Genomic DNA, 26,745 nt, shown 5'->3' on the forward strand with positions numbered 1-26,745 from the left:
TATTCAACCTACCTATAATAATTTTCAATATAATTGAAAGATTTGTTAAACTTTTATTCATAAAAAAAATTTGAAAAATAATGCGTCTTGTATTTTAAATTACTTGCAGAAAATCACTCGACGCAGTGGTGTCAGTCATCATTTAAGCAAACAGGAATTTATTTGGAGTTTGTGTTAATTTTCACTTTAACATTTTAGCTTACTGTACATAGTAATGCTCGCCAAGTGTTTGATACATTTATGCTCAGTATGATAGCTTTAGTAAGAGCATATATATACCTTCTATTATAATTTAGGTATATAAAACACAATAATTAATGGTTTGTGCTTTTATATGTGTGTGTATATAACACAATACTCGTACTTTAACCGAGAAATATGAATAGAATAAGAATATGAAACAATACTTATTTCTAAATATGAAGTATGAATATTCATTTGGACATATATATTTAAAAAAATCTAGATGCAGATAGTCTAGCGTTGACTTTAGAATTTTGAGTGGACCTCAAGATCTCTCTTTGGTTGAAGACCAATGACCACATTGACAAACCACCATGGATGAATTTTTTCTGAAAAGAAGAAGAAGATCTGGTTATGGTGCTAGTTATGAATTAATTCACACCAGTCCTTCTGAGTTCAGAGCCACAGTTCAAAGATTTACTGGCCATTCAAATTCATACAATTTATTTGATCGTTGTTTAGAAGAACTAAATAGACTCCTCTCATATACTGACTGCCTTCTAATACAAAGATGTCAAATTTCTTGTTATTGTCGACAGCTGAGGTTGTTGTCTAAGGAATTCCGAAGAACATTAACCACATGTCATGAGAGTTATCTGTCTGAGTTATTAACTGATCCAACACTACATATTCTTGTTACCAGGATAATCGAGCATAAGATCCTAGGATCAAGAAGCAGTGGCTTCTTGGATTTTAGTCAAGATCTTAATGCTGTTGGAGGCCGTATAGCGTTTGAAGTGGCTGTGATTTACAAAGCCTGCAGTCAAGATTTTGACAAGGCCTCCAAAGACTTGGCTTCCAGATTTTATTTTGACAAGAAGACTTTTCAAGAATATGAGGAGGTTTTGGTTGGATTCCAAGAGGAGGCAAATTCTCTACTCCAGCAACTTGCAAGTATCACGAAGAAGCGGCTTCAAGTGATCTCAATTGTGGGGATGGCTGGAAATGGTAAGACAACATTGGTTAGAAAGCTTTATAATGATCCTTATGTGGTATCGTACTTCCATGTTCGAGCATGGGTTACTTGCTCTCAAGTTTATGATAAGAGGGATTTATTGCTTGCTATTCTAAGGTCTGTTGTTGAGATTACAGATGAAGTTTATTCTAAGAATGATGGTATGCTAGCTCATGATGTGTATCGTGCTTTAAAGGGGCGGAGATACCTTATTGTAGCTGATGATATATGGAGTAATGAGGCATGGGATGATTTAAAAAGATCTTTTCCAGATGACAACATGGGGAGTAGAATTATGCTGACAACCCGGCTCAAAGACGTAGCCTTGCATGCACAAACTGATGGGCATCCACTTTGTTTGCGTTTCCTAACTGAAAAAGAGAGTATTGATCTTTTTGGAAGGAAAGCTTTTGTGACCACAGGTATCTCTTCCGATTTCATTGTGATAGGAATGAGAATTGCAAGAAAATGTCATGGGTTGCCTCTAGCTATTGTTGTGATTGCTGGACTGCTCAAAAATAATTTGAAGATTGATTGGTGGGCGCATGCTGAGGAAAGTTTAAGTTCATACATTGTGACTGATGAAAGTCAATTTATGGATACACTAGCATTGAGTTATAACAACCTGCCACAACACTTAAGATCTTGCTTTCTGTTTTTTGGAGCATTCCCAGAAGACCATGATGTCCCAGTACGTAAGTTGATTTGGTTATGGATTGCAGAGGGGTTCATACATCACAATGACACAGAAAAGAACTTGGAGGATGTTGCAGAGAATTACTTGATGGATCTTATAGGGAGAAGTCTGGTCGTTGCAGGTAGGAAAGGTTCCAATGGTGCAATCAAAACATGCCATATCCATGACCTCTTGCGCGATTTGTGCTTAAAAAAAATTGAGAAGGAGAACTTCTCACCAAACATATACAACTACAATAGATTTTCTCATTCTTTGACAAATTCTTTTACAGAATCCCAACTTTTGCTCAGCCCAAATGTCCTTCCTGGTCCATCAACAAGCTCTTGGTATTGTCCTGAATTCTTACCGTCATTTTTTAAGGAAAAATCTATTGCAGTGGAAAGTTCCAAATTTATTAGGGTTCTGGATCTCTCTTCCATAGAATTGTTTGCATTTCCATCTGAATTATTACAACTGGTACGCTTGAGGTACTTAGAAATTCGGTTCAGGTCTGGTAACCTTCCAGAATCCATATCTGACCTTACAGAACTGCTTACTCTTATCATCTCATCAAAGAAGAATGTTTTTGTTCACAAGAATATATGGAAGATGATAAACTTGAGGCATCTCTGTATCAAAACGGGGAAAAATGTTTTGAAAATTCTTGAAGAAGAACCTGGTTTTTTAGAAAACTTGCAGACCTTGTCACTAGTGAGCCCTGCTAGGCTGAGTCCTATTGTCTTGGCTAGAATTCGCAATTTGAAGAAGCTAGGTCTTTGTGGACCCTTGACAACAAAGTGCGGAGAGTTCAAACTTCCTGATCTAGGCCTTCTAATGCATCTTGAAATATTGAAGTTGTTTAACACAACTGTTTTGTGCAACGCAGGTAGATTAAGCAATTCAATTATTTTTCCTGAAACTCTCAAGAAGCTTACAGTGTCAAATACTTGTTTGGATTGGACCGAAGCTTGGGTGTTCCAAATGATTCCTAAGCTTGAAGTTCTCAAATTGAAATTTCATGCCTTTGTTGGTAAATACTGGGAAACAAGTCCAAATACATTCCCTAGTCTCAGACTTCTAAAACTCGATGAATTGGATGTGGAGAATTGGACAGGTTTTCGTGACCACTTTCCAGTGCTTCAGCGCTTGCAGGTTTGGCGATGTCCATGTCTTTTGGAAATTCCGGAAGACTTTGGTAATATTTGCACACTTGAGTGGATTGAGTTAAGCGGGTGCAACCATGCTGCAAAAAATTCTGCCAGGGAGATTCAGAAAGAGCAAGAGAGAAATGGTAACGATTCGCTTAAGATCCTTCATCCTTCTCAACCCTGGACTAACAAATCCCATACCCAAGAGGGCAGGTCAGGTCAGTGATAATCTTTTGTGAAGTTCCATATGGAAAGTTGGCCTAATAGGTTGCTAGTTTGTATATTTCCCCATCAAGTGGCCTTGTTTCTCTCAAGGACTATAGTCTTGGAACCAATGACGCACGTTAACAACTACTTTTTAGTTAGGTGGCGAATTTATATTGGCTCCCATGTTATTAGTGATAGCCCTCATGCACAAAAATCTCTTTCCACCTAACTAAAAAGCAGTTGTTACATACTAGAAAGACACTTCTCGGAAATGTCTCAAATTTGCAGAAATTATGTCAGAGTTGTTTAATAGTTCTGGAATGCTTGGTGTATGGTTATTTGAAAGAAATTTGAGAATAATTATTTGAACATGACAATTTGAATGAGCTCTTTGAAATATTTGTTCACAAAATTTGTCTGAAGCCTTTTGACATGCCTTTTAAACAACTCTGATTTTTCTCCAGGGCTCTGACAAATTTCAAAAATGGGTTGTTTATATTATGACACCGCAAAACACGATATTATCATGTATTTCGTAAAAACATTAATGTATTTTAAGCTTTTATTATTTATTATATGAGTATTTTCAAGATGCAAGTTCAATTTATATTTTTTTAGCAAGGTAGAAATTATAAAGCACCTTAAAAATGTTCTGACAAATATAATTCTCTATATTTAAAATAATTAAATAAATAGAAGTTATAAATGCACTTTAGAGACAAATAGTATTCTTTACTTTTAAAATTTAATATTACCTGTATAACACATAAATTATTATAATAAGAACAAGACCTGTTACAGACAACAATGCTATATTGTTTGAATTTGTTGTTACAGCCAGCCGCAGGTTTTTGCTGAAAAACAGGTGACGCCGCTACCCTGCTCCTCCTCTGCCTGGAGGCTTCTTGACAGCATCTTGCTAACTGTCTTCCTCTGCATGGTTTTCGAAACATACATGCATTAGACTGCCTATTCATAGTTGCTAGTCAGCTAGGTTGTTCTGCCCATAGTTATTTCTTTGCCTGTCTCTTGAGCTTGCCAGTGTTTAATCCTCGATTAGCCTGGGAGATTAATTATCAATTAGGCCCTGTACTTCTTCCTTGTTCAAGTCTTTAATTATTCAAGTTCGCGGAAGAAAAAAAGCCAGACAGGGAACATTTTTAATCTTGCGACTAATCCAAGACCGATAACTAGCATGATATGGAACGAAATCAGATTCAGTACCACCAGCTTCTTGGAGTAAAAGCATTACTACATTACAGGAATTAATAAAGCTATTCGAAAAACCAGCCAATATTCTTCACTATTATGCACCATCAGTTAACTAAAGTATCAGAGCAAATGCTTGTGATATTCTGCAGACTGCAGCAGAACAAAGGGAACCTTTAGGCACAATGGCACATAATGACCCTTGCAGAGAGTTTGTTTGTTTAGGTTTTAAGTTAGGGGCTTAAAATTGTTTTTGACTTTAAGCTGAAAAATATTTGTTTCTGTAATAAGCTAGAAACTAACTTAAAATTAGAAGTTAATTTGAGGTATTTTTTCAGTGACTAAATTTTTTATAATTTTTTTTATATAAAAGTTACTCATAAGTCATTAAGTCAAGTAATAAATTACGATTTAAAACTTAGCCAAACGGGCTCAGAGTGAGGACTCAAGGAAGCCATGACAGAGTACAACAACTTTTAACTCTGACAATAAATTACAAATATACGAGCAGCATCAATCAAGATAATTAGCAAATATGTGGAATAAAACAATGAGATTATGGAATTGCTTCATATGAGATTAAATTTTGTTTCTGCTACTAGTACACATAACGTAATGGAATACTAAAAATGCCAATAAATATGGATTCTCTGTGACAGAACTGCAGTCTGTTTACAAGAATCCAACAGATATTAAAAGTCCTATCATTATATTAGTTAGATATGCCTATATTAATCTTAGCATTAAAATTAGCTAATACATCAGGTAATGTACTTAACTAACTAAAAATCACTTTTAAGTTAGTATTGTACTTCTGGAGTCAGGAGTTAATTAGCTGCATCAATTCTCTGACCACTTCATCGATCTCCTCATCGCCTTTTCTCCTGATGTTAGCACACAGTTTCTTTGTTTTCTTCCTCACATACCTTCCATTCTTCTTGAAAACAACCTGTTCAATGACAGAGGCAATCCCCTCTCTTTCAAGTCTTCCGTCTCCATCTCTCAGTACCTCAATTCCTGTCCCGAATTCCTTCACCAATCTAGCGTTTATAGGCTGGTCCAAGTGCATTGGCATGGCAATAATAGGAACTCCAAAGTGCATGCTTTCAATCACAGAGTTCCATCCACAATGACTAACGAAACCTCCAATACTTGAATGGCCTAAAATCCGAGCCTGAGGAGCCCATCCCTCGACAATCCTCCCTCTGTCTCCAACTTTCTCAAGGAACCTTGAGGGCAATTTGTCTTCAACCCTGATTTTCTCTGCAACTGGAAACCTGACAACCCATATGAAATTAACAGTACTCAACAATAAGCCATGGGCTACTTCTTCAAAATCTTCTTTCGACAAAAAGTACTCACTGCCAAAAGAAATAAAGATAGTTGAGCACTTCTTCTTCTTGTCAAGCCACCGGATGATTTCAGAATTGGTCTGATCTTTACTGTCAGGCTCTTGAACCAGCGGGCCAACATGCACAACTCTTTTCCCAGACAATGTAGACAGATAATCAGTGAACTTCCCCTCCATCTCTTTAACTCCTTTGATGAAAATCACTTCATTAGACCTTTCAAGGCTTTCAATATTCTTACGAAGCTCACCACACTCCCCTGATTTTCCCACTTGAGCATTCTCATAACCGCGATAAAATATGGTTGAAAAAGGGTACACTACACTTGGATTCTTGAATGCATGAAGCATAAAAGATGTCATGGTAGCACTGGTGGCTATAAACTGCACAGCCGGAATCCTCTGCTCCAATGCAGCCTCTGCAGGCCAAGGCCTAAGAAAATCATAAACAAGCAAGTCCGGCTTCACGGCCTCCAAAATCTTGGAAAAACCAGGTTTTGCCCTGTCAAAAGCAGTCTTGAGAGTGTCCATTAGATGAGGGGGCAGGCCATTAGTAGTATGGTAACAAGGAGGAAGATTCGACAAACTTGGAAGATCAAGCTGCACTAGCTGAATGCATGATTCTTCTCCAATTTTTTTCCGGATAGAAGTGAGATTTGCAGGAGTAGAACACAGCTGCACATTGAAGTTTCTCATGCTCAGTTTCTTCCCTAGCTCTAGGTACGGAGATATGTGCCCATGAGCCAGCCATGGGAACATCAGAACAGTTAAGTTCTTGTTTCTTTTGCCATTCATGAAAACTTCTGTCATTGTTTCGAGGTTCTTCAGGGTCTGTGTGAAACTGTGAATATGGTTAATTGGTTATGACAAATACATGCAGGGATTATATAGAGGCTCATGACTGATGATAAGAAGGTGATAGAAATGGCAATGTCTCCCACAAGACAACAATGAAATCGAAAGATTAGATAGTTGCCTTAATGTTATAGGATAAACATGTTCAATTAAAATTTGAGCACGATTGGATAGTACAAATGGTAAGTTTATCCTGATATTAATTTGTAAAGCATATAAGCGTAAAAAAAAATTAAAAATAATTTTAAGAATGGAATTACATGTAAGAAGAATAGAAGGTATGTTTCGAATGTGACAACTACTATATTTATAATTGATATACTTTTTGCTAATTAATTATGTACTAGATAAACATCAAAGCCCATGGTTTACATAATAAAATTAAATGTTTATCTGGTAATAAAAATGTTTATCAAAAAATTTTAACTTATCTTGAAGCTCTTTCCTTTTAACAATATGGGTTATATTTTACGATCGAATGGAAAATGTTTTTCAAGATATAACCGGGAAACTCTTTTCTTTTAACAAAATCGGTTATATTTCGGATCAAAGATAAAATGCTTCTCAAGAGTAACGTGTTCTCATTTTGTATTTTGAATATAATAAGAGGAAGCTAGATCAAAATAATCAAAAAATAAAAATAAAAATAGATATTTATTTTACTAAAATTATCATTCTTTTAAATGCCGCGTTATGTATTTAGTTTTTCTCCTTGTCTTATTCGTTTACAATCATAATATATTTTAAATTGTTAACAAATAGATTAATATGTATATTGTTTTAATATATTTCTAAAAATGTATAACCTTGGTTCACGTAGTTTGCAGGCTATTGCGTGAGCTCGTGGGTTTACCCAGTGCGCACCCGAAGGGTAGCGGCTGCGGGTTCCTACGTTAAAAAAAAAATGTATAATATAATTCTATGTCAATTTTATGTCACACCATCTCAAAATCAAGTAAAATAATTCAAAATCATTCTTTTTTGAATTTTATTCCGTTTTTCCAACGCTAACCAAATCACCCCTGGTCATTATAAACTAAAAAAACATTATATTTTAGATTGTTTTTTTTTGATAAATGAGTTAATTCAACAATTAAAAACCATACGACATCTACATAAACAGTCGCGTCGAGCAAACAAAATACAAAAACAATCACTGATTAATCCATTCTCCTTTGAGATAAAATCATATGATTTGTTGAAGATGATATATACACATACTTTGCCACTTTCGTTTTCTCCCCAAACAGTTTGAGCTATCGACTGTGAATGCAATCCCCTGACAATTTCTAATACTAAATCAAGCACCATACTCACACAAACGGTAAAAAAATAACAAAATCCACACAAAATGGTGAGACAACAAAAAATCAAAACCAAACATGATAACCTAACAACCAAATGCGTAAATGAAATATTAGCTAAACCAAGACAATCCTTATATTTGGGGAATAAACCCACATAAACAAGATAACTCGGACCACTTTCGAGGATAAACGCACCGGGAAGTAGCTCCTTGAAATTGAGATTTAAGAAAAAGAAAGCCAAATCTGAAAAGGTTTTGAATCCTTAGATCTGAAAAAAAAACAAACATAACAAAAAAGTTTTATTAAAAGAAGGAAGATTAGATTCAGTTTCTTAAGTAATTCATTTTTGTTTTTGAATTTGATTTTATAAAGATATATACGAGACATTTTAAAAGATAAGTTGTGCAGTAATATTTATTATTATATTATTTTTATTTCTATAAATTTCGAATAACAAAAGAATTAACAAAGCTTATAAATTTAAAATTATGTTTCACAAAATTTTAATTTATAAAAGATAGTTTAATTATTTTTTAAGTCTGGCGAAACCACCGCAATAACTGCCAGGTGCCAGCTTAATTAGGAAATTATTCTTGAAAATTTATGGACAATTGAAAGTCAAACAACAGTAAGAGCAGACGAAAACATTAGTCAATAATTTCTTCACCTATAGATACAACTATACTTACAAACTCATCACATCATCTTCTTCACTTTAAGCTTCAGATCCACATTTCAAACCCTAATCACTCGCTAAACCACACTCTCTATATCCAAACTCACGCTCGCTATATATACAGAACTCGAGATTTTTAGTCAAATCGGAGTGTAATGGAGGACGCTTTAGAAATGGCGAGATCGAAGGACACGAAGGAGCGAATGGCGGGAGTGGAGCGGCTGCACCAGGTTCTAGAAGCTTCGAGAAAGAGCTTGTCGTCGTCGGAAGTGACGGCGCTGGTCGACACGTGTCTAGATCTGTTGAAGGACAACAATTTTAGGGTTTCGCAGGGGGCGCTTTTGTCGCTGTCGTCGGCTGCGGTTTTGTCGGGGGAGTTGTTTAAGTTGCATTTTAATGGAATTGTGCCGGCGGTTGTTGATCGGTTGGGGGATGGGAAGCAGCCGGTGCGAGACTCCGCGAGGAGGCTGTTGCTTACTCTTATGGAGGTAGTTTAGTAATTTAGTGACTTATGTCTCGTAAATTATCGAGTTTTCTGGAATGTGATAGTTTCCGAAGAATTGTGCTATCTCGGGATTGGAGAATTTAAATATGCTAGTTAATTTTACCGGGTTATTTTAGAATGTGATAGTTTTTGAGGAATTGTGCTGGTTGTTGTTTCACAATGCTTGTAAATTAGTAGTTTCGGGAGAGTTTAGCTATGATAGTTAATTATTGAGTTTTTGCAAATTTAGTCCACTTCTTATAATTTGCTAGACATGAGAATGAGTGGGTTAAGATGTGGATGATATCTAATTTTTTGATACGCAAAAATCACAGGCCAAGCTCTTGACATCTTAAATGATTTTGATGTGATCTTGTTTGCTGCAGTGTATTTCATGGGCTTTATACCTTGGCCTGAAGATTTAGTACGCCTTTAGTGTTAGACGTAAGCAACTCACGTGTTCAGATGGCCAAGTAGGGGCCTAATAAACTTGAAATTTTAATAATATTGAAAAGCCTGGTCTTAAAAGAGTCAAGTATATAGTTTGAGTGTACCAACCTGTACAGAGTACAGTCTTCCATTGGTCCACTCTTCTATTGCTTCAAAATATCAATTGGCCTTGCATTGAATAATCAACAATTGTTGTAAAATTACAAGTACAGTCTTCCATTAATCCGCACTTCTACTTCTTTAAAAGCTATATTAATCCTGCACCTGATAATCCACAATAACTATTATAGTACAACACTATTTACTAATTTAAAAAACAATGAAGCAAAATTTCTGGAGCCACAATATGTAGTAAATGCTTAGTTCCCTTGACATATCTCTTGCATTAAAATGTCTATTTAGTAATTGACATGTCACATGAGAGTTCTTATAGAAGTTATCAAAACAATATGTATTACTCTGCTGGACAGTTTAAATGTTATGTTACTCAGACTTGGCTAGAAGTGTCCCACATAGATTTGTCCATATGTCGGACTCGGTACTATTCTGAAAAATTTACATGTTTTTGGTCTAAAATTAGTGTCCTGTCCGAGTGTCGAGTGTCCGACATGGGTACTTCGAGGCAAAATGAAGAGTCCCAGTAACTGGTTTAAATGTGCATGGCCATGTGAAAGAATCTCATGGTTATATTTTTTTTCTTCATGACTGGTGCTAGAAATAGATGACTCGCTCCATGGTGCTATATATGGTTGAGTTCCACTATTATGCTGTTTAAGTCTTTAACCATTCTTTAGGCAGATCCCTTGCTTATCAACCACTTTTCTAAGTTTAGTTTGGTTTAGTTTCCCTCTTTCCACTACTCAGTTCAGTTCGCTTTTATTTACCTGTTAAGTTTGGTTTAATTTCCCTATTAAGTTCAGTTTGATTTTCCTTGTGATTACTCGTCTATATCATCTCTAGCTAGTATATATTAGATCTATTTGATTCGTTAGGTTTCTTTGATACCGAGTATGCTGTTATGAACATTTATTTTTGTTGTGCAGGTCTCTTCACCAACACTTATAGTTGAAAGGGCCGGTTCGTATGCTTGGATGCACAAAAGCTGGAGAATAAGAGAAGAGTTTGCGCGGACTGTTACGTCAGCGATTGGTCTTTTTGCTTCTACTGAGCTTCCTCTTCAACGAGCTATACTTCCTTCTGTATGTTACATGATTCCTATATGAAGATGAAATACTTTTAAGTATAGCCATTTAATGCTTTTTAAAGATTAAAGTTATACTCCATTGGATTTTCAGATTTTGCAAATGTTGAATGACTCACACCCTGGGGTTCGAGAAGCAGCTATAGTGTGCATTGAGGTTTGTTACTTTCAATTCTTAGCTTGGTGCAATGTTTTATAGTATAAAATTATGCAACTTTGTTCCCCTCTCCATTAATTAAAAAGCCTTGAGCTTCTTTCTGAATGAATTGGAGTGTCTTTGTGTCAACTCTATTAGATTTAACATATAACCTTTTGTCCACATGGCTGTTCAACCGAGCAACTTCCCAAAGATCTCTAAACTGCTAAGGAAAAAAGTCTGAGAAGCATCTCTCAGTTTCAATAACCAGTCAAGGTCAAAGCTAATGGTATTACATACCTCATATAAGCTAATATTTGTGCAATAACCTAATGGACTAAGGATTGTGAACATATGGGCTACTAAAAGTAATCTAATTGAACAAATAATAGATTTCTTTATAGCTAGATCCTATATAACTATAAGTGATTAAAATAAGTACATGAAATTTATACCTGGAATACATGTATTAAATAAATATCAATGTTCTCTATCAATTCTTTCTTGTTTACCTCATCCAGATAGAGTTTGTTGGCCACATAATGATATATGCATTTCTTGGCTCAAGTCTTTTATATGCCAAGTGACGGAGATATCTGGTTTTGGTTTATATCTAGGTGTGAGCAAGATGAAGCAATTAGTTATGAACTGTTGCTCACAAGCTTCAGAATTCAGAAAATACAGATAGGAGTGAAAAAATATGTATGTATTATAATTGATAATACATCAAAAATCAGATACCTGCATTTTTCTTTCATGCTTTAAATAACTTCAAGATTCATCGTACCATATACGACACTTTTGTGCATCTTCTTATAAACATTGCTGATAACAGTTTGGTTTGATATGCAAGTCCTGGTCCATACTGATTGAAATCCCCATATTCATTCTCTTTTCGTGCTCCGTTTTCTCAAGGTTTCAGTATTTCCTTGTTGCCACCTTGAATCAGGTTATACTGTAAGAGTCATTTCCTTTTACAATATTTTTGTTTGTCAGAAATGTGCAATATCGTGTCTTTTTGAGTTAATAATTTAGTTTATAAAGGGAGTAGAATTTTTGACATAGTTTACAATTTGAGTCAGTGTGCGACCCTGGACATGATCAAATTATCTTATGTTTGGTATTGTTCAATAAGATTATGATACAATTTTATCTTATAAAAATTCACTGGATCTTTCATGTTAGTATTAAATTAGTAAGGTTTGTATATTGTTGGTGGACTTTGATTATTTCAGGACTTTATTTCTTCTCATGCAGGAGATGTATACTCACATTGGGCCTCAATTCCGTGATGAACTCCTGCGTCATCACCTTCCTACATCAATGGTGATTATTTAACCGTGTTTTCCAGTATAGTGTTACATCTTCATTTTATTTTCATTTACAATGTTTTTAAATATGATACCCCATATTAGGTAAGAGATATTAATGCCAGGCTAGAGAGGATTCAACCAAAAACTTCCATCTCTGAAGGACTTAATAGTAATTATGCCTCTGGAGATGTTAAGTCTTCAAGCAATAATCTGAAAAGAAGTAGCCCAAAGGCAAAGAGCGTAACCCGCGAAACATCTCTTTTTGGGGGTATACATCTTACTCATTTTAAAAGCATACATGCCTTACGTATTTGATATTCTTTATAATTCGAAATGCTACAATAAACTGTGTAGATGTATGGTAACAATGAAACGATGCCTGGTATGTAGCAAATTTATAATGCATCTATCTATAATTGCATTATTTTTTTGGCTACATTGTTACATACAGTGTAATTATAAGTAAACTAGGTTATATTTGGCAAACCATCAGTTATCCTTTTTCCCCTCTTACTTCTGATAACAAATGATGTAATGGTTGTTGGTTATGAGTGATTTTGGTGTTAACTTTTGTTCGTTAATGGTACTATGTAGGAGATAATGATTTGACAGAAAAACCAGTTGAACCGATTAAAGTCTACTCTGAGAAGGAGCTAATTAGGGAATTCGAGAAGATCAGTTTGACTCTTGTTCCTGAAAAGGATTGGTCTATACGTATTGGGGCCATGCAAAGAGTTGAAGCTCTTGTTATTGGAGGTTTTTTTCTATACCATGCACCTGATTTAGAAGTATAATGTGAACTGTTTATGTATAATTTATTTTCAATGTAGTGAATAGATCATCTTTTAAGAGCTTAGTAAAATCAAGGTCAGATGGCAAACACATATTATTTTTTTGAGAGATGAACATGCATTATCTGTCTTGTTGCTCTTTAGGTTCATTGTAAGAAACATATGTCCCGTTCTAATCCCCTAGAAAGTTGGGAACTAGTACGATATCATTCGAACATGTCCCAAAATTTTATTCCCCCCTCCATATATTTGATATGTCCTATACTTCAATAAAAGGTTTTGTTAATTAGTTTCCATGTTCTAACATATTGATATGTTTTTTGAATGTTAGAGAACATTAATGAACATAATTATAATCCTCTTTTTCATATGTGCAGGTGCAACTGACTATCCATGTTTCCGTGGACTCCTGAAGCAACTAGTTGGTCCTTTAAGTACACAATTAGCTGACCGAAGATCTAGCATAGTAAAGCAGGTATTGCACATTTCCTTGAAATTATGTTCTTTCGTAATTCTCTGGAATCCTTTGAAGTGACAATTTTGTGTTTGTAAACTGTTCTTTTGCTCCTCCCATTCTAGGGTTGCCACTTGTTATGTTTTCTATCAAAAGAACTCTTGGGTGATTTTGAGGCATGTGCAGAGATGTTTATTCCGGTAAGTCCAATCTCTTTGATGGATCTTGGTGGTCATAATTTGCTGAATCTTTTAAATTTTCTGACTATTAAATAACCTCCAGGTTCTTTTTAAGCTTGTTGTTATAACTGTGCTCGTAATTCAAGAGTCCGCGGATAACTGCATCAAAACGGTAATTCTATTATACAGTGCTTATTTTTTTAAAATAACTTTATAGCACTATTAACAAATTTGACTTTCCAGATGTTGCGCAACTGCAAAGTTTCTCGTATACTTCCTCGTGTTGCTGATTGTGCAAAGAATGACCGTAATGCTGTACTTCGTGCAAGGTATATATAAAGATACCTCCTCCCCTCCAAGTCATTTTACACTTCTTTTGAAGTAATATCTAGTTTGATTTATTTATCTCAGATGTTGTGAGTATGCACTTCTGATTTTAGAATACTGGGCTGATGCACCTGAAATACAACGTTCTGCTGATCTCTATGAAGATCTGATCAAATGTTGCGTTGGTGATGCGATGAGTGAGGTATAACAATTGACACTTACCCACATTATGCTTGCTGTAAAGATACACATATAGCTTTCTTCAGGCATGCTATATATATGGTCAATGCATAGAAAATAAGAGAAACCTTAATTTTGGGATCACTGATAGTAAATAATTTAGTTGGTTTGGGATTATGACTGTCTGAAGATGAGTTGATAGGATTGCTGTTTTCATATTCACAATGCGTTATACATTTAAAGAGAGGACATAAACAGAATGTCTGGAAAAATAGATAATTATGGAGCGGATGATGTCTCAGCAAAGTTTGATGTAGTAATATTAAGTGACTCAATTTTTTGGAAATAGTATATGTTGCCTGGGTGCCTACCTTGTCGTACATCTGTTGTCATGTTTACAACATCCTTTTATCTGCTGGAATATTTTCAAGGTCTAGTTACACACATTAATCGAGTGGCATGCTATAGGTACGTTCAACTGCTAGAGCTTGCTATAGGATGTTTGCGAAGACTTGGCCTGAGCGTTCCCGTCGTTTATTTTCGTGCTTTGATCCTGTGATTCAACGTGTAAGTGCTTCTATTTGTCTAGTGGAAGGTTTTTGTACCACAGGAGCTCTCTTTTTCCCCGAACAATATATATAGGAAATCTTATATCTCAGATAAGATTATTTTCATTGTCATGCATGTTTGTACAGTTAATCAACGATGAGGATGGGGGTATGCACAGGCGACATGCTTCTCCTGCTCTTCGCGAGAGAAGTTCACAAATTTCAACAAACCCTCAGATTTCAGTTTCTTCAACTCTTGCTGGATATGGAACTTCAGCCATTGTTGCAATGGACAGAAAAGCAAGTGTAAACTCAGGCCCGTCATTCTCTTCTGGGCTATTTTCCTCACAAGCGTCAGTTGGTAAAAGTACGGAACGTAGCCTGGAAAGCGTGCTGAACGCAAGCAAACAGAAGGTTACAGCCATTGAAAGCATGCTACGTGGTCTGGATATATCTGAGAAAGGGCGATCAGTTAGTCTGGATCTAGGTATTTCTTTTGACCTTCTTACGTTTCTTTCCTCCTGCTATCTATATTTTTGTCAATAGATTTACCAGAAATTGATTCATGCATTTTTTGTGAACAGCTAATTTCTCTTTTATTGTTCCTAGTGCAGGAGTTGACCCACCTTCATCTCGTGATCCACCATTTCCTCTTGCTGTCCCCGCCTCGACTAGTCTTGCCAGTTCTTTATCATTAGATTCAACATCTGGGATTTCAAAAGGTAATAGTCAAAGTGGTGGTTTGGTTTTATCTGACATTATCACTCAGATACAGGCATCTAAAGATCCAAGCAAGTTATATCGTGGTAGCATGGGATCTGAGCCTTTGTCAACATTTTCATCCTATTCAATGAAAAGGCCATCTGAAAGGCATCAAGAAAGAGGTCATCTTGAAGATACTGATGTTAGGGAGGCTAGGCGATCCTCGAACCTGCAAAGTGACAGGCAGTATCCGGATACATCCTATAGAGATACAAATATCAGGGATTCACATAACAGTTACATTCCGAATTTCCAACGTCCACTTGTGAGAAAAAATGTAGCTGTACGAATGTCAGCAGGTAGGAGAAGGAGCTTTGATGATAATCAGTTCTCTCAAGGTGAGATGTCAAGCTATGTTGAAGGTCCAGCCTCTTTGAATGATGCTCTTAGTGAGGGACTTAATTCCAGCTCAGACTGGAATGCGAGGGTAGCTGCATTCAATTATCTGAGGTCTTTGTTGCAGCAAGGAACAAAAGGTGTTCAGGAAATCACACTGAGTTTTGACAAGGTGATGAAGTTATTTTTTCAGCACTTGGATGATCCACATCACAAAGTTGCGCAGGCAGCTCTTTCCACACTTGCAGATATTATCCCAGCTTGTCGGAAACCTTTCGAAAGTTACATGGAGAGAATTTTACCGCATGTTTTCTCACGGCTAATTGACCCAAAGGAATCAGTTAGGCAACCATGCTCGACGACTCTGGATATTGTAGATAAAACATATGGTGTGGATTCACTTTTACCAGCTTTGCTTCGTTCACTAGATGAACAAAGATCACCGAAGGCAAAGTTGGCTGTTATCGAGTTTGCAATCGGTTCTTTCAAGAAACATGCTCTAAATGGTGAAGGCTCTGGCAACACTGGCATTCTTAAATTATGGCTTGCTAAGTTGACACCATTGGTGTATGATAAGAATACAAAACTGAAGGAAGCAGCTATAATTTGCATTATATCAGTTTACTCTTATTTTGATTCAGCAGCAGTTCTTAACTACATCTTGAGTTTATCTATTGAAGAACAGAACTCCTTGAGACGAGCTCTCAAGCAGAAAACGCCCCGTATAGAAGTTGACTTGATGAACTTTCTGCAGAATAAAAAAGATCGTCAACGCTCTAAATCCTCTTATGATCCCTCTGATGTTGTTGGGACATCTTCTGATGAAGGTTATGTTGGAGCCTCGAAGAGGAGTCACTTGTATGGAAGATACTCTTCTGGTTCAGTTGATAGTGATGGTGGCAGGAAGTGGAGTTCTGGACAAGACTCAACACATAATTCAAATATTATTGGTCAAATTGCTAATGATACTCAAGATCGCATGTATCATGATCTGGAGAGGGGCTCTAACACAGGGCGTAATCTAAGATCCAGTGATGTAAATTACGGGGTCAGCATTCCAGGTGATAATTTGCAATCCTGGAACATTAGGCAGGATAATATCAACGGCGTGAATGTAGAGGATTCATCCACACCCCATAATGATATGAATGGGCTGGCTGACACTGAGCATCTATGGGTATCTACAGGAAACAATTTTGGTAATGGGTCTCCTGGCCATACAAAACTTGCATCAAACAGCAAATCTGTTCCAGATACAGAACTAAGCATCCCACAAATACTTCATCTGGTTAGTGCTTCGGTAACTACCTTTTCCAGTTTTCCCTCTCTCCCTCTTCTCCTCTATATACTTTAGTTTTTGGATAGCGTGTCCTATTAATAATTATCCGTAAATTTATTTTCTTTGATTGACTGACATCTAAAATATTTTATTTGGTAGATTTGCAATGGAAATGATGAAGGCTCTAATGCAAGCAAACGGGGTGCACTTCAGCAGCTAGTTGAAACTTCTGTGGCGAATGATCATTCCATTTGGACTAAGGTATGATTACTTTCTAAAATTGGTATGTTTTCTTCTGTGGTTGAATTGTACATGTCAGATCGAAGGAGATCCAAATGTTGAATTTTCTCTCCACTTTTGACGAACTGTAGAATGCTCGGCAGAAAAATAGAACATTTACATGGTACTTTGTATGTCTGCAGTACTTTAATCAGATTTTGACAGCTGTACTTGAGATATTGGACGACTCAGATTCATCTATTAGGGAGCTTTCTTTAGACTTAGTAGTGGAGATGCTGAAAAATCAGGTCTTATGTCTATATTTTTTATGGTATATTTTATGGGCACCGTACTGCCTTATACGAAAGTTCTTGACAAGTCTTTTTCCTTCAGAAGGATTCAATGGAGGATTCTGTCGAGATTGTAATTGAAAAACTGCTCCATGTTACAAAGGATCCTGATGCAAAAGTAAATCTTGTCTATAGCTAGTACTTCCATGGTTTCTGTTTTTCGGTTCACCATGCCTGACTTTCTGTTTCCTACCAGGTTGCGAATGAGGCAGAAAGTTGTTTGACTTCGGTTTTGTCTCAGTACGATCCATTCAGATGTTTAAGTGTATGTAAATGACAATTTTTTTTAATATTGAAACTTACATGTGTAATTTGTAACATAATAACCTTTTGTATGCCATTGCAGGTTATTGTTCCTTTATTGGTCACGGAAGACGAGAAAACTCTTGTTACATGCATAAACTGTTTGACGAAGGTGCTACTTCTTTGTTATGGAAGTCCTTATTGTAGATGAGTAACTTCAGTAGTTCAGTACACATCACCCACCTCTTTTTTGAGCTATTAGCATTTAACTTATCAGTAAAATACTTATATTCCATTTCGTAGTATTATATATTTTCCACATCACTCAATGCATAATTCGGTTATATTTAAAAAAGTAATTTCATGAAGCCTTTTAAAATACCTCAAAGCAGGTTATGAGATTGATATTCATGATTAATTGCATACCAAATCAAAGTTAATCAAAATAATTGTAAAAATATGCCATAGTTTTAACTAATTTTCGGATATGTTTTTCAGCAATGCCAGATCATATATAGATGAATTTGACTTCTCCTCGTAATCAAAAATTGAAATTCAGTCTAGCTGACTTTTGTGTTAATTTATAGCGTTACGAATATTATTTCCAGCAATGCATGATCGTATATGGATGAATTTGAGTTGCTCCTTGTATTCAAAAAGTAAACTTCAGTCTAGCTAACTTTGTGTGTTAATTTTATAGCATCAATATGCATTTATTATGTTTAAGTTTATTGGTGATGACATTGCTCTACGCTTCTTCAATTGCTGTTGCAGCTTGTGGGCAGGCTCTCTCAAGAGGAATTAATGGCCCAATTACCGTCATTTTTACCCTCTATATTTGAAGCTTTTGGAAACCAAAGTGCTGACGTCCGCAAGGTAATATATATAAATTTAAAATTTTAATTTAAGCTGAATCTTTGGTTTTAAGTTAAAACAAGTGTTGCTTTTAAGAAAAAATGGTAACAAAACAAGCAACCAGACTACCCTTTAAAGAGCACTTGTTGAGAATTTCCCTTTTACACAAACTTTACATAATTTTAATGTCTTCAGTGTGTTGAAGATATGTCTACCCAAATCTGTTTACATTTTGACTTGAAACTTTTGTTGTTCAGACAGTTGTGTTCTGTTTAGTGGACATCTATATCATGCTTGGCAAAACATTCTTGCCATACTTGGAGGGACTCAACAGTACACAGTTGCGATTGGTGACAATCTATGCCAACCGGATATCACAGGCTAGGACAGGCACTCCAATAGACACAAATAACGAGTAGCCGTGTTATTACCTTGTTGCTGAAGAGATTGTGGGTTTAGGGAATTCTTCTTTATCATCCATTCATTGTATATTTTGTGTTTTGTGCTTTCTGCTGCATTGTAGAGGGTGGGCTTTTTTTTTTTACCTCTTTCTTAGTGAATATATAGAAATTACATTTGTTTCCCAAGTTGAGTTTGGGTTTGGGTTGTGAGTGCGTGTAGTTGTCTGTGGTATTATATTTTTGATTTTGGTCCAATGATTAACCCCACATTTGGGGAAAATCATTGTTGTGTGTATATGAGTTTTTAACTTTGGTTTTCGAGTTTCAATGTAGAACTTGTGACATGGTCGGTGTGGAATATATGCGGAGTCTTGATTGATCCTTATAGTTTCGTTTCCTGTGGTTACAAATTGTCATACATGTTGACTTATATAATATAAAAGGTCCACATTTTAATTTAGCAGAGGGCCTTCAAAACAGGTGGACGAAAACCATAAACTTGCGTAATGCAGTTACTTGAGAGAACAGACGAGGTGTTTGTATCACTGGTATGCCATTGCAGTTGTCCAGTTAGTTGAGATATCTGTTGAGCTATCACAGTTACTTGAGATGTACTTTCATTTTAGCCGTTTCTTACTTGAGATTTACTTTCATTTTAGCTGCCTCTATCTTTGCTTTGTTGGCTGTTGCTATTGACCATCGAAACAAAGATTCAAATATTTGACCTTAGTTCGGTATATCAACTATTTTATACATTAAATAAATATCAATGGGTGCTGGTCCCTGACAGTTGTCAGGACAGGTTATTTAACACACAGGAGCGTCGGATTTATATTTCAAGGGTCCAGATTACAACTTCGTTTTTTTAAGTATCCGCGGATAGGAAAAGTTACTATTCCCGGATATTTTCTGCGGATAGGAAAAATTCCTTCTTTATCCGCGGAAAATTATAGCAGATATTTTAAAAAACAAATTCCAATCCAAACTTTTGAAATACAGATCTGATGTGGTAATAGAGCTGTGTGTTAGATAAAGCCTCTCTATCTGACAATCGGCAATCAGTTGTTAGGGACCAAAACCCAATATCAATATGCACTATCATTGTATCATCTTTTGCTTCCCTTTTTAACTATTTTATACATTATTTTATTATTTGTATCCTTTGTGCCTACTGAAAATAGAGCAGCTCTAAACGATATTAATTATAGTTTATTAGTTAAAATAATATAAATAGTAATTAGCTAAAATATAAAATTTAAAAAAGTATTTTATTTCAACAATATTAGTTATAATAATTAGTTATTTTGTAAAAGTAATAATTTAAGACGCTAGATTATCAGTATACTAGAGATATTTTTTCCAACTATGTTATTTTAGGTATTAATTCCAGAATTCGGAAGATCTGGGCCCATTTTTCAAAAATAGAATGTGAAAACATAAACGAGTTTTATATTAAATTGGCCACCCGTTATGTCAAAATGTCTCATAAAAATGTCTCATTTGACCCACCCATCCCAACGGGGACTCGTTTCAGCCACAATAAACCAAATATATATCGTTTTACCCACACCACTATTCATCATCTTTACTTAATCATTTATCAAAAATCAACCGTTTGTATTTTTACTATAAAACAACTTCGAGTACTTTCACAATTGTCTCTAATATTTATCAAAATAATTTGATAATTTTTAATGCAACATACCTAGAGTGATCAAATAAATATATATATTTATAGCTATATATTTTTTTAACTGCATAGCTATGTTGTTTAAGAAATTTCTAAATTATTTTAATAAATAATAGAGACAATTATGAAATTACTCGAAGTGGTTTTGTAATAAAAAGACAAACGGTTAATTTTTGATAAATGATTAAGTAAAAAAATATAAATAATGATGCAGGTAAAATGATATATATTTAATTTATAGTGGTTTAAATGAGTCGCCGATGAAAATGATGGCCGAGTGAGATATTTTGATGTGGTCATGTTGATATAAAACTCAAACATAAACCATACAAAATAATTTACCAAAGAACTTAGAAGAACCCCGGCCCAAAAGCTCTATGACAAAGCCCAATAACCCTTGTCCCTCGTCCAAGTCACGTCTCCTTCAACTAAACCCTGAACCCTAATCTCTCTCTCTCCCTCTCTCTCTCTCACACACACACTTCGACAATGTATCGCTTCGCCACCAAGCTCGCTTCCAAATCTCTGTAAGTATACTCAGTCACAACACACAGAGTGACATTTTTTCTTCCAAATTAAGCTCCTAATTAATTTAATAATTTTTTTGATAATTTTGTTTTGTAGGATCGCTAAGAACGCTAATCAACAGGTAAATGAACTTAATTCTTAATAATTTCTTCTTTTTTTCAATTTTTTGTGTTTTTTAAATTTTTTTGGGGAATGTGTGATTGTAGTTTGCTAGTAGACTGGCTTGGAGTCGCAATTATGCTGCGAAAGATATTAAATTTGGCGTCGAAGCTCGAGCGATGATGCTTCGAGGTGTGGAGGAGCTTGCTGATGCTGTTAAAGTTACCATGGGGCCTAAAGTATGTAATTTTTCGATTCTTACTGATTTTTCGTGTTTTTTTAACAGGTCACGGACTCACGTAGACGTCGTTTTGAAGAATTGGGGTATTAGTTTTCCGTGTTTGTATCTAGTTAGTGTAGGAGTAATTAGGTTTGTTATTGTTTCCTTCATTGTAGATGCACCTAGGTTAATGTAGTGCAAGTGTGGATTGTGGGTAATGATATACTGTGGTTATTGGTGGGGCGGCGGAAATTAGTTCAATAATAGTAAGTTCCAATGGTTAATGATACAGTCAGTTTAATTCTAGCTTAATTTTCAGTCAAAGTCACTACAAAATTTAAATTGAAGTAGTATTCTTATTTAAGAATTTGGACTAATCTACATCGATATCTTCTTTTTAGTTCGCGTAGACAAAAGCTTTGCGAATCAGAATGAGTTTCGAGTATATATTTCTTTGTTTCAGAGATTCATTGAGTTCATTTTTTTTCTTGATTTCATCTTTTTACTAATTTAACTCAGTCCCAGATTATATAAATGGACTGCTATTGGAATAGGTCGAAAAGTGATTAATATCAATCACATTGTTCCATAACATTGAATAACTATTTGCGTTTAATGTTTATAGTATAGTGAAAGATTTTACAGGGATATTTTATATATCATGCTCTTTTTATCTGTATAAGAGGAAGGGAGCAGGATTTGGTTCTTGTTGCCATCGTAATGTATTTTACTTTTCTCGCTGATTTTCTGTTAGGGGCGCAATGTTGTTTTGGAACAAAGTTACGGGGCTCCTAAAGTGACAAAAGACGGTGTCACTGTTGCAAAGAGTATTGAGTTTAAAGATAGAGTGAAAAATGTTGGTGCTAGCCTTGTAAAGCAGGTTGCCAATGCTACAAATGATGTTGCAGGGGATGGTATGATAGTCAACTAAGTTTATATTTAAAGCAAATACTGCTACTTACCAGATAATTTATTTGAGTGAAACCCTGGGCAATATTATGTCTTGAGTGAATATAGCTAATGGTCAAGTGGTTTGTTTACATGCCTTTAGGTACCACCTGCGCCACAATCCTAACGCGTGCAATATACTCAGAAGGGTGCAAATCTGTGGCAGCAGGAATGAACGCAATGGATCTCAGACGTGGAATCAATATGGCTGTTGATGCTGTTGTCACAAACTTGAAGAGCAGAGCACGGATGATCAGTACATCTGAGGAAATAGCTCAGGTTGGTACTTTTTAGCTCGAAGGAGTATTGTAATAGATATTGGGAGGTTTTGTGGTTGTCGATTTTTCCTATACATGCTCAGGTCAAGTGCAAGGAAGCAATTATACATTAACCGTAATTTTTGTTTCCTTTATCGTGTATTAAAAGGTTGGCACAATATCAGCAAATGGAGATAGAGAAATTGGGGAACTCATTGCCAAGGCCATGGAAAAAGTCGGCAAAGAGGGGGTTATTACCATTGCTGTAAGTGTTCTCTTAATATTTTTCCTCAAGTTCAATGTTAATTAACATTTTGAATTTATCCGATAGATAATATTGTAGGATTTCAAATGTGTTATCCTGATTTGGCCAGTTTGAGCTGTTATATCTCCAATTGGTCACTGTCATGCACAATAATTGCAAATTACGATAGTCTGTTGTGTAACTACTAACGAGATACCCGCTAGTGAACGTCATTTATTATGCTTTCCTTGGTGTTCCCTTAAATGCAATCTGACATGTTTCTTATTATATTCTATTTCTTTTGTTCAGTATGATAGTAGCTTGATACCTGTTGTTTAAGTTGGGAGTACTAACTATACACTCTTGTCTAAATCAGTAATTCATATTTATTTTGAGTTTTGGATACAAGTCCCTATTTTCTACTCTATAGAGCCACTGTCTGTGACTTCATTTTTTGGTTACCTTTGCCCATACAAGACCAATTGTACGAGACTTCTGTTTCAGAGATTTTGTTTAAACTTTTCTCTGTATTTATTCTCTATGTGAAACCGTTTCAGGATGGGAAAACTCTATACAATGAACTAGAAGTGGTTGAGGGAATGAAGCTGGACAGAGGCTACATTTCTCCTTATTTCGTAACCAATCCCAAAAACCAAAAATGTGTAAGCTATTTATTTTAATCAAAGCCATGTCTTTTCTTAATCCATGTAGTGATGCTCGTTTTCTGTGTGTTTGGTCAATAGGTTGTATTTTTTTGGTGGTCGGGACTCTTTTCATTTTAAAAGATTCAACTCTGAATTTTTTGTTTTGTATCTTTCGGGGTCTTATTACTGGGCAGGAATTGGATGATCCATTGATTTTGATCCACGAGAAAAAAATATCCAACTTGACTGCTGTGGTGAAAGTGCTTGAGTTGGCCTTGAAGGTACTTTTGGTTAATGCAATATCTATTTCATCTTTTGTTATTATCATTAACCAGTTTAATTGTGCATTTGCAGAAACAAAGACCTTTGTTGATAGTTTCTGAAGATGTCGAAAGTGAAGCTTTAGCAACTCTTATATTGAACAAGCTTCGAGCTGGAATAAAGGTTTATTGAGACTCTTTTAAAAAAAATTTATGAATGATTTCCTTCATTATAGATAATAGGTTGTTATCTAAATTCTTTTTCATGATATTGATTGGGGTATGTATATGTAGGTTTGTGCCATTAAAGCTCCTGGATTTGGAGAGAACAGGAAAGCGAGTTTGCAAGACCTTGCGGTCCTCACTGGAGGCACAGTATGCTCATTTTGATTATAATTTATGTGGCATGAACACTTTCTAATGTGGTAATGCTGTTCATTAATTATTTTCTTTATTCTTTGTGTATCTCATAGGTTATAACCGATGAGCTTGGGATGACTCTTGAAAAAGTTGGAATTGAAATGCTCGGGTCTTGCAAGAAGGTGGAAATCTACTCATTAATGACAGTTTACTCGTGCATTTTAACTTCATAAATATCTCCTGTTTTGCCTATGAGCATATCCTTGTATATGCCTGCTAATTTTTGAGCCTTTACATGTGGATTTAGGTTACCATATCAAAGGATGATACTGTTATCCTTGACGGGGCAGGTGATAAAAAAGCTATCGAAGAACGATGTGAGCAGGTTGGGGCTCGTTCAATTTAATCTGATTTCTGTTTGGCTCCGGTTTAATATGTTTCTCAGTTGCATAGTTGCATTTTTCGCTGGCAGGTAAGATCATCAATTGAGTTGAGCACTTCTGATTATGACAAGGAGAAGCATCAGGATAGGTTAGCGAAGCTTTCCGGAGGTGTTGCTGTCTTAAAGGTCAGATTCTCTTAGCAAGAGTTTCCTTGTGCAATTATGTAACACCACTCAAATTACAGTCAAGATGAAAGATTGATTTTAATTTAAATTGTGACAGATTGGAGGAGCCAGCGAACTTGAGGTTGGTGAAAAGAAAGACAGAGTAACTGATGCCTTAAATGCTACAAAGGCAGCAGTTGAAGAAGGAATAGTACCTGGTGAGGTCAATGAATTAGTTTCTTATAATTCATTACTGACATATTATGAATTTATGAGCATATATAACTTGGTGGTTATTCCTTCAGGTGGTGGTGTAGCTCTTCTTTATGCCTCGAAAGAACTTAATAACCTGCAGGCTGCCAATTTTGATCAAAAGATTGGTATTCAAATAATTCAAAGTGCTCTTAAGGTTCGTCTATATCTGAGTCCATGCGCAATATAAGTTTTTTTAATCGCAAAATAGTTATTATTCAGCTGGACATTTATAATTACTACTTAAAAGTAATTTATGTATCCTTATAACGTTTTTCAGATTATTTGTGTACTTTTAATGAATTCAATTGGTAATTGGTATCTGAAGTCGGAATTAGTTCAACTTGTAGTAAGTTTGTTGCAACCCTATTAATTATCAGAAATTATAAATGCGAGCATGTGCTGTATAGGCACCTGTGCATACAATTGCTTCCAATGCTGGAGTTGAGGGAGCTGTTGTGGTGGGTAAGCTTTTGGAGCAGGATGATCCTGATCTTGGATATGACGCTGCTAAAGGTTTCCTTTCCCCCTCAGTTTTCTGAGAAATGATATACAGCATATAGTAGTGGATTATTTGAAATGTTGATTTTCCTTTTTGTTTGTTTTCTCTGTACTTTTCTGCACTAGGCGAATATGTGGACATGGTCAAGGCTGGTATCATCGACCCATTGAAAGTCATTAGGACAGCTTTGGTAGATGCTGCAAGGTAAATTGGTTACACTACAGAATTTTTTTTTTTCTTTTTTTCAGAGTAAGAATTTACGTTTGTCTTGTGTGGCAATGTAGTGTCTCGTCTTTGTTGACTACAACTGAGGCCGTCATAGTAGAACTTCCAAGTGATGACAAGGATATTGCAGCAGCAGGTGGCATGGGAGGCATGGGTGGAATGGGCGGCATGGGTTTCTAATTATCGTTAGCCGACACATCTGTAGCTTTTCTCAGTGACGATACTTTACCTTAAATTAGAAATAGACGAGAAAACTCATATTGGGTAAATATATTGATATTACCCCGGCCTCTTTTATTTCAATTTCCTTTTTTGTATTAATTTATGATTGCTTTTCGGAAAGTCGAATACTGGCACCATCATATACTGAGATCTGAGCCATTAGTGATGCTTACAAACTGCTGCCTTCTCCTGCTGGGTCAGATTAGCAGTCACCCCAATTTGTATATTTCCCCATGTACAAGTTTAATTATCAAATAAAGATTCATTTGTTCTGTTTCTTTACTGAGAAAGATGAAAGTAGAGTTTTAGCAGCGCATGTCAATAGTTTCAACATGTTGCCTCTTTTGTACCTTGTTACGCTCAAACTAAACTGCTTCTATTGTCAAACATAAGTACATTACTGGCCTATAAGCTCATGTCTGTGAAAAATTTGTGAACAGCGAAATAATAGTTCTTATTCGGTTAATACAGTTATTACTCGGCAAAAAATAAATAAATTTTGCTGCTCAATATGAAGTGAACAGGCACTCTTATCTCAAATATTTAATCTTGTTTATCAAAATTCTAACAATAATTATTACATATATTATATAACTACAGATTTTTTTTGAAATT

At 35.5% G+C, this 26,745-nt stretch overlaps 4 protein-coding genes across 5 annotated transcripts; 3 read left to right on the forward strand and 1 right to left on the reverse strand.

Moving 5' to 3' along the window:
* The first annotated feature begins 461 nt into the window (after positions 1–461).
* Positions 462–4,503, forward strand: LOC108211496 (putative late blight resistance protein homolog R1A-10). Its single transcript, XM_017383105.2, has 2 exons — positions 462–3,240; positions 4,067–4,503. The coding sequence occupies exons 1-2, from the start codon at positions 558–560 to the stop codon at positions 4,096–4,098; spliced, it is 2,715 nt and encodes a 904-aa protein (XP_017238594.2). The 5' UTR covers positions 462–557; the 3' UTR covers positions 4,099–4,503.
* Positions 4,504–5,258: 755 nt separating this feature from the next.
* Positions 5,259–6,630, reverse strand: LOC108213966 (UDP-glucosyltransferase 29). The gene has a single exon (XM_017385745.2). The coding sequence runs from the start codon at positions 6,594–6,596 to the stop codon at positions 5,259–5,261; it is 1,338 nt and encodes a 445-aa protein (XP_017241234.2). The 5' UTR covers positions 6,597–6,630.
* A 1,947-nt stretch (positions 6,631–8,577) lies between these two features.
* LOC108214279 (CLIP-associated protein) lies at positions 8,578–19,519 on the forward strand. Of its 2 annotated transcripts, none has more exons than XM_017386205.2 (21): positions 8,578–9,112; positions 10,602–10,757; positions 10,854–10,916; positions 12,153–12,221; positions 12,311–12,476; positions 12,803–12,964; positions 13,377–13,474; positions 13,579–13,653; positions 13,736–13,804; positions 13,876–13,961; positions 14,044–14,161; positions 14,608–14,706; positions 14,835–15,174; positions 15,302–17,073; positions 17,224–17,325; positions 17,487–17,591; positions 17,677–17,751; positions 17,830–17,898; positions 17,980–18,048; positions 18,651–18,752; positions 18,989–19,519. In XM_017386205.2, exons 1-21 carry the CDS (start codon positions 8,780–8,782, stop codon positions 19,148–19,150), a joined length of 4,290 nt encoding a protein of 1,429 aa, XP_017241694.1. In that variant the 5' UTR covers positions 8,578–8,779; the 3' UTR covers positions 19,151–19,519. The 2 variants fall into 2 exon arrangements, with proteins under 2 accessions (XP_017241694.1, XP_063946343.1); XM_064090273.1 differs by having other exon boundaries at positions 8,629–9,112; positions 17,680–17,751; positions 18,989–19,318.
* Positions 19,520–21,167: 1,648 nt separating this feature from the next.
* Positions 21,168–26,412, forward strand: LOC108215247 (chaperonin CPN60-2, mitochondrial). The gene is made up of 18 exons (XM_017387658.2): positions 21,168–21,349; positions 21,447–21,471; positions 21,557–21,688; positions 22,424–22,583; positions 22,721–22,896; positions 23,044–23,139; positions 23,676–23,780; positions 23,957–24,043; positions 24,117–24,206; positions 24,317–24,397; positions 24,496–24,564; positions 24,690–24,767; positions 24,855–24,950; positions 25,048–25,147; positions 25,235–25,338; positions 25,592–25,697; positions 25,809–25,887; positions 25,968–26,412. The coding sequence occupies exons 1-18, from the start codon at positions 21,312–21,314 to the stop codon at positions 26,086–26,088; spliced, it is 1,743 nt and encodes a 580-aa protein (XP_017243147.1). The 5' UTR covers positions 21,168–21,311; the 3' UTR covers positions 26,089–26,412.
* The last annotated feature ends 333 nt before the right edge of the window (positions 26,413–26,745 follow it).

Source organism: Daucus carota, chromosome 3, assembly GCF_001625215.2.
Source record: "Daucus carota subsp. sativus chromosome 3, DH1 v3.0, whole genome shotgun sequence".
Lineage (NCBI taxonomy): Eukaryota > Viridiplantae > Streptophyta > Magnoliopsida > Apiales > Apiaceae > Daucus > Daucus carota.

Excerpts from the sequence above, each read along its gene's own strand:
- LOC108211496 (XM_017383105.2), top strand. The coding sequence starts at position 558 with ATGGATGAATTTTTTCTGAAAAGAAGAAGAAGATCTGGTTATGGTGCT. Across the intron at positions 3,241-4,066 it reads TACCCAAGAGGGCAGGTCAG|CCAGCCGCAGGTTTTTGCTG; the intron begins GTCAGTGATAAT and ends TTGTTGTTACAG.
- LOC108213966 (XM_017385745.2), bottom strand. The coding sequence starts at position 6,596 with ATGACAGAAGTTTTCATGAATGGCAAAAGAAACAAGAACTTAACTGTT.
- LOC108214279 (XM_017386205.2), top strand. The coding sequence starts at position 8,780 with ATGGAGGACGCTTTAGAAATGGCGAGATCGAAGGACACGAAGGAGCGA. Across the intron at positions 9,113-10,601 it reads TGTTGCTTACTCTTATGGAG|GTCTCTTCACCAACACTTAT; the intron begins GTAGTTTAGTAA and ends TTTGTTGTGCAG. Across the intron at positions 12,477-12,802 it reads CGAAACATCTCTTTTTGGGG|GAGATAATGATTTGACAGAA; the intron begins GTATACATCTTA and ends GGTACTATGTAG.
- LOC108215247 (XM_017387658.2), top strand. The coding sequence starts at position 21,312 with ATGTATCGCTTCGCCACCAAGCTCGCTTCCAAATCTCT. Across the intron at positions 24,398-24,495 it reads CGGTCCTCACTGGAGGCACA|GTTATAACCGATGAGCTTGG; the intron begins GTATGCTCATTT and ends TGTATCTCATAG. Across the intron at positions 24,951-25,047 it reads GAGGTGTTGCTGTCTTAAAG|ATTGGAGGAGCCAGCGAACT; the intron begins GTCAGATTCTCT and ends AAATTGTGACAG.